This window comes from Somniosus microcephalus, chromosome 1 (genome assembly GCF_052327205.1).
Source record: "Somniosus microcephalus isolate GS21.2 chromosome 1, FLI_Smic_1.0, whole genome shotgun sequence".
NCBI lineage: Eukaryota > Metazoa > Chordata > Chondrichthyes > Squaliformes > Somniosidae > Somniosus > Somniosus microcephalus.
This window is the reverse complement of record NC_140987.1, coordinates 126741580-126753688: the sequence shown is the minus strand read 5'-3', so window position 1 is coordinate 126753688 and position 12109 is coordinate 126741580. Positions and strand designations below refer to the sequence as shown.

Below are 12109 nucleotides of genomic sequence, written 5' to 3'. Positions count from 1 at the left end.
AATCATAAAATAACAGCCCCACTGCTGAAATTATAATGGAGGGAACGTCATTGATGAATTAGCTAAAGATGGTCGGGCCATAAATCCTGACTGAAAAAAGCAGCTTGCGTTAACATGATGTCACCAAATCGCGGAAATGAGTTGCAAAACAAATTATCCAATTTTGTTAAAAGCAGTCATTAGACATCAATTGTTCTGTTATTACATGTTGAAAACTTCCAGAACTGACAGTATTCCTAAAAAAAAGTTAATCAATGTCAATGACGTCAGTGACATTTAAATTAGCTAAAACAAAGACTCCTTCTGTTTGGTAGACTAGGCTGAATATAATTGACACAAAAACTGTCATGATCAAATTTCTGTGAACAAAGGGGCCTGCATAATACTTTCATAACACTATTGTTTCAATTCCAACATACAGGCCCAAACAGCTTTTTCTACCACACCATAACATTTGTTGTGGTGCGTCACCATACACGTTATGCACAGGGGGGAAAAAAACATTTGAGCAGGAATGTTTTTCATTGATCAAACTGGCACACAGCAAGCTGGCTATACAAGGATGTGCAGTTTAATCACAAGATATGATTTTATTGAAGGCATTTCATACTGTTAACTGAGTATTCAAAGACTTCTCCTGGGGTGATTGCACGGTTTCTTTATTTCACAACTGGAAGAAAACTTGTGTAATCCAAACAAAAGCATACTTAACAGATCATATTGTTCAGTTTTTTTTTTAAACTGAAATACTGTATCAGAGAGTGGCAAGTTCCAATGTATTGCACCATCATGTAGCTGGATGTAAGTTTGTATTTGAGATACCTTGCATGTGGTATCCTACATCTCAGCTGTGTTATCATGAGAAGGTATGAGCCAAAGCCAGGTGCTATCCCAGAGACAGAGGGTGAAAACAGATGGGAAAATTACTCTGAGCCATTCCTGGGCATCTCTTAGTGGCAGTTCTGAAGCAAGACTGGAACTGTCCTGAGGCAAGTCACCAACCCAACATCTCAGCTGGGTAAGTTTCATGGTGTTTGGAGACTGCCCATAATGGATTCTGCCTGATTTTTCATCCATTTAAATTAATAAACTGAAAATCAGGAAAGCTCTGTTATGGGCATGCAATTCTTCCAGTCTGATTTTCCTCTATATACTCCACCCAGGCAATTACTTGTGCTCATCCGCAACAGAGGAAAATCTACCCCATAATATCAATTATAAGCCATTCGTAACCAATCAGATTGTTTTTTGAAATTTTACCTTTTCACAGCGTGGGCTAGTTTTTCCAACTCTGCATTCTGCAATGTAATATCTCGAACAAAGTTCTTGATCACACATTCATATTGTCGAATCAGCTTGGGTTCTGCTGTTTGCAGGTTCTGGTAAAGGGCAGCAACCTGCTGAGGTCTGTTTGGAAACACAATGAATGAATGATGAGGCATAACAATTAGCTTCCCCGAAACACTGTCAGATGGTGAGGTTGTCAACCATACCTGCATTCTGGCTCTGTACATTTCAGATATTTCAGCAGCGTTTGGGGGTCTCTTTACACACTGCTGTCTATGTATAAACCTCCTTGGGAATTTTTGCTTTATGTCCAACATTTGGAGGAGTCACACCAAGCCCCTGACACACATGCCTTGGTGCAAACTTTAAACACAACACACAGCATTATTTAATTTGCTAACAATGGAACACAAGATGGAAAGGTGTTAAAGGAACAAGTCTATCTCAATCTAATCTGCTTTCCACTGGACAAAGTTCAGAATTTTCCAAATTCTGAGACTTGGCATTGTAATCAAGCTCACCACAGAAATGTAAATACAGATTCGTGGAGCTAACCTATTTGCTGGAATGCTCCATGCTTGCGATGCTCTTTGAACACGCTACATGCCAAAATTCTTAATACTGTCTTTAAGACTTGTAGACATTCTGGTGGTGAAAAGAGAGTGGTGAAAAAAAAAGGAATAGTTCAGCTGGTACAGCGGGGGGGGGGGGTAAATCGGGGGTTGGAGGGGAATTCAAGTCATGTATTCACTGCCAATTTATAAGGAAATATCAGGCCCAGCATGTACTCTACCCCTTTAGTGATCGGATTTACACTGGTGCCAATTCAGAACTCAGTTTGGAGAGCTTACAGTGAAAATGGGTAATTCGTACAGTTATGAATTACTTAATTTAGTAATTTGCTCATTCTTTTCCACAAATCAAAGGGGAGAAATTCATTATCGCCCCGATTGGGGGCGGTAACTTTTGAAAGCTGGGAAACTTGGCACCAGGCGCTAATGATTCCCAGCTTTCACGAAATTGGGTTTAGCGCTCCAGGGAGGAAGTGGAGCGTTATAGGACACAAGCGGGGCGGTAGTGATGCAGCGCTGCACAATGTCCGGTGCAGCACTTCTATGATCGAAGGCTCCTTCCCTCCCTTAAAAGGAAGGGCCATCGCTGCAGTCTCTGCATTGGGAACAGTTAGCTGGTCCCCAACGGCAGCCACGATCTGGCCCGATCAGCCCCATGCACTCCAGCAGAGTGCCAGGCTGATCAATTGCGGCCCAAGAGAAGTGAAAAAAATAGCAAAACAAATTTCAGAAATTTTGCTACGTACCTCAGCAACCTCTCCTTTAACTTCTGCCCCCAAAGCGCCCAGCCTCCCGAACAACACCTCCTGCAGCTGTTGGTGTTTTCACCTGGTGATACTGCAGGGGGCAGAGCCAAAGTTCGGGTCCGGGGCGATGCGCACGACAATGAAGTCACGATATCTGGGCGCAGGAGATCATGGCGCAAGGTTTTACCACCGCCGTCACAAACCTCCCGGCCAAGTTAACGGGAGACGTTCATCTTACCAGGCGATAAGTCATCAGCACCCATTACCGCCCCGCAGGGCGCTAATGGGAGGCAATAACCAACCGAATTTCTCCCCTAATGACTCTTTGATGCTCCTGTCCCAAAGACTCGAGGGTAAATTTTGTTGTGGAGGCTTACTTGACAGGAGCACATATTTGAGAATTTGGAGCAACGATTAGTATGCTTAATTTGCAACACTCAAGGTTGTGTGATCATTAAAATTAATTACTGAAAAGTTGGTAGCACTGCATATAGGGTGCACAAACCTCCATACCTCATTCTCCAATCTGTGCTCCCATCAAGCAGGCTTTGCACTGAGAGCAGAGCTTTACAAAATTTACCCTGAAGTATCTCATTTAAAAAAGACAATGCAGTGAGTTTGATGCTGCTGAAAACAATGAAATTTGTTTCAACTTTGTGTTAGTCTGCCATTGCTTTGTAAAGTATGGCTTAGTAGATTTTAATTATCAATTGTCACCACAAAAAAGTGCCTAAAATGAAACAGATGCACCACCACATGTAATTAACTTTGAACTCACTTTGATCAAATTCCTCATTTCATCTTCAAAAGACAGAGCTTTTTTAGAACCCAAGAAGGTGCATGGAAAGGTTTTTGGTAAACTTTTTCTTTCCTTCATGTAATGTATACAACATTGAAGGGACTACTTAGTTTTGTGGATGTACATCCTTAGTTGCGAGCGTATATAACAGACGCGTATCAATTTGTATAGTCAGTGCCAAAGTTCCAGTTACCCAGTAAAGATCACTTGAAGTCTCTGCTGCTTTATTATTTTATGTAGTTGTGTATAGCGGTACAAACACAACAAATTGGCGACGAGAATTATGAACCTACGTCTTCCTATTCTGGCATCGCATCCAGAGGACACTGAAATTTGGAAGAAAGGAGTGAGAAGGTAGAGAAAACGGAGCACGCTTGCTAAGCTAGGCAGGGGATACGTAAGTCAAGTGAAAAGTGCACAGTGACTTGCATGACGCTAGCTAACTAGTAAAGAAAGAAAAACAGGTTTGGGGAAAAAAAAGCGATGATTGGCACGATTGCAGCATTTGATAGCAGCATTGAAGACTGGGCAACTTACATTGAAAGAGTGGAGTTGTACTGTGAGGCTAACGGAGTGGAGGTAGAAAAGAAAGCCACTGTTTTGCTGAGTGTTATGGGCGCAAAGACATACGGGCTGCTACGTAGTTTATTAACCCCTGAAAAGCCAGCAAACAAAACATTCAAACAAATAGTGGACACACTCCAAGATCATTTAAGCCCCAAACCACTGCTCATAGCTGGAAGATTTAAATTCCATAAATGTAACCAGAGCAAAAATGAAAGCATTTCTGAATATTTGGCAAAGTTGCGCAAATTATCAGAACATTGCCAATTTGGAGTGGGCTTATCAGACGCATTGAGGGACAGATTTGTGTGTGGCATGCAAAGTGAAAGCACACAAAAGAAGCTCCTGTCTGAAAAAGACCTCACATTGGAGAAGGCTCTGAGTATCGCAATATCAATGGAAGCAGCAGCACGTGGCGCTTTAGAAATTCAACAAAAATCCCTGGAATATTCAACTAATAAAGTCACTGAAACAAGAAAAGAAGTGCTATCGCTGTGGCAAAATGTCACATGACCACAATGACTGTTGGTTTAAAGACAAAGATTGCAGACAATGTGGCAGACGAGGGCACATTGAAAGAGTCTGCAAAGCAAATAAGAAGCCGAAAACTGATACAGCAGAGTAACAAAAAGGTACATCAAGTGACTGAAAACAAGAAACCTTTCAAAGATAGATACAAGAAGGTACACCACATAGGTAAAGAAAAAAGTGACACAGACTCAGAGGAAGAGGATCTGGCTTGTCTAAAACTACACAGTGTGAAAGAGACAGGGGATCACAGAATAATATGGGTTACTCCAGAAGTGGCAGGAGTTAGGCTGAAAATGGAGTTGGACACAGGCTCAGCTTTAACAGTGATCTCTGTACATGACTACAAACGACTGTTTTCACACATACCGCTAAGGCCAACTAAAGTACTGTTAAAGACATACACAGGACAAAGAGTGTGCCCCAAAGGTAAAATAAAAGTGACAGTGACATACAAAGAAAAAAAAATACCGCAATTGAACCTCTATGTAGTGGAAAATGGAGGACCATCATTACTGGGACGCGAATGGTTCAGGAAAATACAGTTGGATTGGCACACCATCCAAGCACTGTTTGTGTCAGCAAAGGAGGACAGCAACGCCACTCCTGAGAGACTGTCACAAATACTCTCTGACTCTCAGGAAGTGTTCAAGAAGGGAATAGGAACACTTAAGGGCATAAAAGCAAAAATTAAGATTGAGGAGAACGCAAATCCAAAGTTCCACAAGGCCAGACCAGTGCCTTATGCAATTCGCCCCTCAGTAGAAGCAGAGCTGGAGAACTTGGAGCAGTTAGGGATCCTGTCCAAGGTGGATTGGAGTGAATGGGCCACACCTATAGTTCCAGTGATGAAGAAAACCTCCAGCACAAAACCAGGAAAGCCAAGAAAAGTGCGCATCCGTGGAGACTTTAAAGTGACTGTTAACCCAGTCCTCCACACAGTACAGTACCCATTGCCTCGCATTGAGGACATCTTTGCTTCCCTGTCAAGAAGGGAACGTTTCACAAAGATTGACTTGGCCCAGGCCTATCTCCAAATGGAAATTGATGATGCATCAAAGAAGTACCTGACAATAAATACGCACAAAGGCCTTTACCAGTACAATCGGCTGGTATTTGGAATAGCATCAGCTCCTGCAATCTGGCAAAGGGCAATGGACCAAGTCCTGCAGGGGATCCCAGGTACTCAGTGTTATCTTGATGACATCATCATTACTGGCAAGAATGACAACGACCACCTTTCCAACCTCGAACAGGTGCTCATCGGGTTACGGGAGTATGGGCTCCGAGTGAACCGAGACAAGTGTGAGTTTTTCCAAAAAGGAAATCTCATACTGTGGACATGTGATTGACAAGGACGGCTTACACAAGTCTCCAGACAAGACAGAAGCTGTGATTAATGCACCAACACCTGAAAATGTGTCTCAGCTGAGATCATATCTTGGACTGGTGAACTATTATCACAAGTTCTTGCCCAACCTAGCCACAGTGTTACATCCACTAAATGCACTGCTACAGACAGGGTCACAATGGAAGTGGAGTGACAGCTGTGAACAAGCTTTTCAAGAGAGTAAAAGACTCATTACTTCAGAAGAGGTGCTAGCTCACTTTGACCCATCCTTACCTATTCGACTGGCATGTGATGCTTCACCCCGTGGCATTGGTGCCGTGTTGTCACATAAGTTCCCAGACGGCTCAGAAAGACCAATAGCCTTTGCCTCAAGATCATTGACTACAGCTGATCGCAATTATGCACAGATTGACCGAGAGGCCCTCAGCCTTGTGTGGGGAGTCAAGAAATTCAACCACTACTTGTATGGTCAACAGTTTACACTGTTAACTGACCACCAGCCTCTCGTTTCAATCTTCAACCCAAGGAAGGGCGTTCCAGTGATGACGGCACAACGGTTGCAGCGATGGTCACTCTTCCTAGGGGCTCACCTGTATGATATTGAATACAAGGGGACCAAGCAACATGGCAACGCCGATGGTTTGTCACGTTTACCACTGCCGACCTCAGAGTGAACTACAACAGTTGACTCAGCAGAGGTATTTCACATGACAATAGTTGAGCAGCTACCAGTGACAAACTCCCTCATTGAAAGAGAAACACGCAATGACCCTACATTGTCAAAAGTTTATGACATCACTGTGAAGGGATGGCCAGCGCATGATGACTCATTGTTTCCAGCATTCTCAGCTAGGAGGGAGCAGTTATCAGTGTGTCGGGGAACACTGATGTGCGGCTCACGAGTTGTGATTCCTCCCAAGCTTCGTAACAGAGTGCTAGATGAACTGCATGAAGGCCACTTAGGTACGGTAAAGATGAAAAGCCTTGCCCGTGGTTACGTGTGGTGGCCGGGAATTGACAAACAGATCGAGGACCTGACAAAGAGCTGCTCAGGATGTCAAAAGGTCCAGAATGCACCACCACAAGCCCCTCTCCATCCATGGGAATGGCCCTTATCACCATGGCAACGTGTGCACATCGACTTTGCTGGACCGTTCATGGACTCCATGTTCTTGATTGCAGTCGATGCACATTCCAAATGGCCCGAGGTCATTAAAATGAAATTAACCACATCTGAAAAGACCATTTCAGTTCTGAGGACCATGTTCGCTAGAAATGGCCTACCAGAACAAATCTGCACAGACAATGGACGACAATTTGTCTCTGACGAATTCCAAGGTTTCATGAGGAAAAATGGAATCAAGCACTACACATCTGCCCCGTACCATCCAGCTACAAATGGCTTGGCAGAAAGATTCGTACAGACTTTCAAGAAGGCCATCAAAGCAATGTACAGCGAGAATCTACCACTGCAACACAAGATAGACAATTTACTCTTTGCTTATCGGAACGCAGTACACGCAGCCACTAATCAGACTCCAGCGATGATGTTTCTGAACAGGAACCTGAGGTCTCGCATGGACCTTCTTAAACCGAATGTACGTCGTGATGTAGAGAACAAACAGTTCAAACATTTGAATGCTAAGCCAACAAGAAGCTTCAGTGTGGGACAGTCAGTTCTTGCTCGTGATTTCCGGACGGAAAAGTGGCAACCAGGGACAATATCCACAAGAGAGGGACCACTGATGTATACAGTGGATGTGGGAGAGAACGTTTTGAGATGTTATGTGGACCAAATTCTAGATGTTCAGGTGGAAAACACCCCTATACCTCGCCCAGACTCACCTGACATGGAAACAGACACTCCTGATCCATCAGCATCAGCACCAGCCTCATCCACAGCTGAGAGCTCTACCTGTGCTGATAGCTCACCTGATGCACCTGTACCTGTACAGTCTCATTCCCCAAAGGAAGAGAGTCTGGAGAGACATTACCCAGAGAGGCAGAGGAGGCCTCCCCAGAGGCTTGACTTGTAAAAGGGCTGTTGACAAAATAAAATGTTATGTTGGAACTTGAATTTTGTTACTTTTAAGAAAACAAAAAGGTTACTGTAAAGACAGGCTCTGTATGTTAATTATAGAAATTCTGCGTTAATATACTATTAAACTAAAGGGGGAGGAAGTGTAATGTATACAACATTGAAGGGACTACTTTGTTTTGCGGATGTACATCCTTAGTTGCGAGCGTATATAACAGACGCGTATCGATTTGTATAGTCAGTGCCGAAGTTCCAGTTACCCAGTAAAGATCACTTGAAGTTACTCTCAGTCTCTGCTGCTTTATTATTTTATGTAGTTGTGTATAGCGGTACAAACACAACACTTCAGATTTTTTCCCTTCTTCTCTTAAATGTAGCAACCTACGCTGCAGTGTGGTTCCCTGTGCAGCTGTGGCTCTCCTGTACTTCATTCAAGCAGTTATTTTTCAGGTGAGCATGGACAGCGAATGTCGACAAGCTATTTGACCATAGGGTATTGCAGCTGAGCTCAATCCTGTCCTTATCCAATTACACTATTTCCACACTATTTCAAGCACACACTATTTCCAGCAGAGAACACGCTTCACATGCAAATATTAAAAGCCCTAGTTTGGATCAACACCTAACTGGAACAACTAATCAAACTGGCAAACAGAAAGCAAACCCTGGCTGATCCTCCCCTCCCTAGTCTAAGGACACAGAGACCAACTGTGGTACCGAAGCCAGTGGCCCATCTGAGATCAACAGGTTTAGAACAATCCAGGGATCTGTATGGCTAAGTACCAGTACCTGTTGAAAACAGTTACATGGAAACATGATTAGCATCCACCTCTTCGTTTTGTTCCATCCACTCTGTAGATGTTTGCAATACTTATTTTTATTTAAGCAGTGAAAGATAACAACATCTTCAGAAGCATGGCCTCAGGGAGTTACCAAGGCTGACTGTTAGGGACCCAAATTATCATTAGATGAAATAGAGTCAGAAACCCAGGAATGATTCAGCATCAAATGTGGCATTAATTCTGTTCCTTTACACTATCAGAGCCAGTAACTCATCCAAACCAGTACTCCGAAGATGTCTGAAATGGAAAGAACAATACTAAATTGATATGAATCATAATTTTTAAAGCTGATTTTTGAAAGGCTTACTGATGAGAATCTTTCCAACAAAAAGTAAAAATTAACAAAATATTCAGGGCAATTTTTCCATGATGGTTGCGGCACTGATATTCATACTCTACGTTGCTATGCTTTAGACTATAAAACAGCAGAAAAATGTGTACCTATCAAAATAATGACACATATTAATGCCAACTACCATTACTGTATTTTTTGAAATAATCGTTAAATGAGATTGAGTTCTGAAAGTTTTGAATTGTTGTGTTATCTGGTACCATGTTATTGTAACATTTATTTTTTAAAAGTCTGAAATATCAATCATATCCATTTCAACAACAACTTATATATTTATAGAACACCTTTAACGTAATAAAACATCCCAAGGTGCTTCACAGGAACATTATAAAAAAAAACGTTTGTCAAATATTAGTAGATTAAATCCCATCCATCATTACTGTTGTGATAGGTAGTTGATGGCAGCAACTGTTTTCCCTGCAGACACAAGGGGGCATCCTTGTCCTCAGCCACTACAGTATATCCCAGTGAGATGATCATCGATTCTTCTCACCTTCCTTATGTGTACTTCATGGTCCAGAACCAAGGAGTCAACAATCTGATTGAAACTACCAGCAAGAAAGAAACAGCAGGATAGATCCATGGAAAAATCCCTTTTTACTGGTAATTGGATGAAGTTTCTTGTTATCTTGTAACTAACAACCAAACTGAAAAAAACATGATAACAAGCCTTATTTTGAACAGTTTTGCAAGACGTTGGTCACTATTTACAGTGAACATTGTTCCAATATATTTAGTGAAGATTTTGCTTCTAATCTAGCCAATTTAGAAGCAGCTGTAAATCTTGCTAGTGCAATGAAAAATATATAATAGAGGGGGGCGTACAATATGAACTAAATCCAAACAACGATCTCTTTATCTCATTAATCACAATGGTTTTAATGTCTACTTCTAGTGAGCGTAATGCTACACCTTTCATTTATTTTATACAATCGTGCATGTAAGCAATGGTACTGGCACTACACATTTACTAGTTAGGTAGAGAAGGCGCAGATTCTGGCAGCTTGCAGAACCCACAAATGTATGGGTCCATATTGCTGTGGGAATTGCAGAATTGGGGGGGGGGGGAGGGGCAGGGAAAGAATTTCCATGGAGGCTCTCCTGATCTCCCACCATAACTTCAGCAAAAAATCCCAGGTATAAACAGCTGTTTTAACCATTTCTCCAGCATTTCCGCTGATTTTGCAAGGTTATAACAAATGATCGGGAGAACCTCCATGGAATTCCCAGGCATGGGTCTTTTATATTAGAGAATGCAGCCAATGGCGGGATTACCCTCCCCTAAGCTTATCAACAACAACACTCTTCATTTAAATGTGCCAGTCTTCAAGTGGAGCCTACCAAATGCAATTGTATCCCAGTATTAAACTGTTTTGCGTAAAGAAATGTTGTGTAAAATGTACTCAGTGAATGGAGAGTTCGTGAAATAATTTGAAACTTTAGAAAAATAATGGACCAATCGAAGTGACAGTAATGAGCAGAATTCTCATTGCTTTGGACTGTGAAAGTCCCTATGATGAGTGTTTGCTTAGTGATTTCCAGCTATAGTATTACTCACTGTAGTTGAAGTGGTAACTACTGTATAGCGCAACAGATGGCAATAAACCCATGGGTTTGTCAAACAGGTGCTCAGAAAAGTAAATACAATTTTGGCATGTTGAAGATCAGTGATCATAGCAAAAGTTTCATGGTCATTTTTTTTCTTTTACAACATTTAAACATTTTTAAGTGCATTTTCATATATGAAGATCCAGACTGAAAGCATAGAGCTAGAGTTTTATTTTAAAAATTCCAAAGTTTCCCAAGTCTTTTTATACAGAGCTCATGGACCAGGTTGTCTATTGTAACGTGGAGTGTGACAGCAGGTAAAGAATCAGAATTTTTCCTATGACTAAATGCAGGAAGCACAGAATTTACCGTGAGGAAAGTAAAATAAAACAGATTAGTATTGTGTCTTGAAGTAGTTCACAAATTTCTAAAACCTTAAAATCATTCAAAAAGTTCCAGAAATAAAAATGATTTAACACTGGATTACTGATCTAGGGGCTGCAATGGCAATTTCCATGAGGTTCCCTGGGGTTTCCCTTAAGGAAGTGGCCCTAGAAATAATAGATGCATTGCTGGTCATCTTCTAAAATTCGATAGACTCTGGAACAGTTCCCATGGATTGGAGTGTAGCTAATGTTACCCCACTGTTCAAAAAAGGTGGTAGAGAGAAAACGGGGAATTATATACCGGTAAGCTTGACATCAGTAGTGGGGAAAATGCTAGAGTCCATTATAAAAGATGTAATAGCAGAGCACTTGGAAAACAGTGACAGGATCGGACAAAGTCAACATGGATTTACAAAAGGTAAATCGTGCTTGACTAATCTACTGGAATTCTTTGAGGATGTAACTGGTAGAATAGATAAGGGAGAACCAGTGGATGTGGTGCATTTGGACTTTCAGAAGGCTTTCAATAAGGTCCCACATAAGAGATTAGCGTGTAAAGTTAAGGCACATGGGATTGGGGGCAAGGTACTGACTTGGATAGAGAACTGGTTGGCAGACAGGAAGCAAAGAGTTGGAATAAATGGCTCTTTTTCCGAGTGGCAGGCAGTGACTAGTGGGGTACCGCAGGGATTGGTCCTAGGGCCCCGGCTATTCACAATATTTATTAATGATCTAGACGAGGGTACTAGATGTAATATCTCCAAGTTTGCAGACGACACAAAGCTGGGTGGGCGTGTGTGCTGTGAGGAGGATGCCGAGAAACTCCAGTATGATTTGGACAGGTTGGGTGATTGGGCAGATGCATGGCAGATGCAGTATAATGTGGATAAATGCGAGGTTATTCACTTTGGTGGCAAAAACAGGAAGGCAGATTATTATCTGAATGGCAATAGATTGGGAGAAGGGGAAGTGCAAAGAGACCTGGATGTCCTTGTGCACCAGTCGCTGAAGGTAAGCATGCAGGTGCAGCAGGCGGTTAAGAAGGCAAATGGTAGGTTGGCCTTTGTAGCGAGAGGGTTTGAGTACAGGAACAAGG

At 42.1% G+C, this 12109-nt stretch overlaps 1 protein-coding gene across 3 annotated transcripts in view; it reads right to left on the bottom strand.

Moving 5' to 3' along the window:
* rasef (RAS and EF-hand domain containing) overlaps window positions 1-12109 on the bottom strand; it is a 96462-nt gene that overhangs the window by 76611 nt on the left and 7742 nt on the right. For all 3 annotated transcript variants that reach the window (XM_085985513.1, XM_085985534.1, XM_085985524.1), the window contains exon 2: window positions 1261-1407. In XM_085985513.1, coding sequence (XP_085841639.1) covers window positions 1261-1407 — 147 coding nt within the window. The remainder of the gene's footprint in view (window positions 1-1260; window positions 1408-12109) is intronic.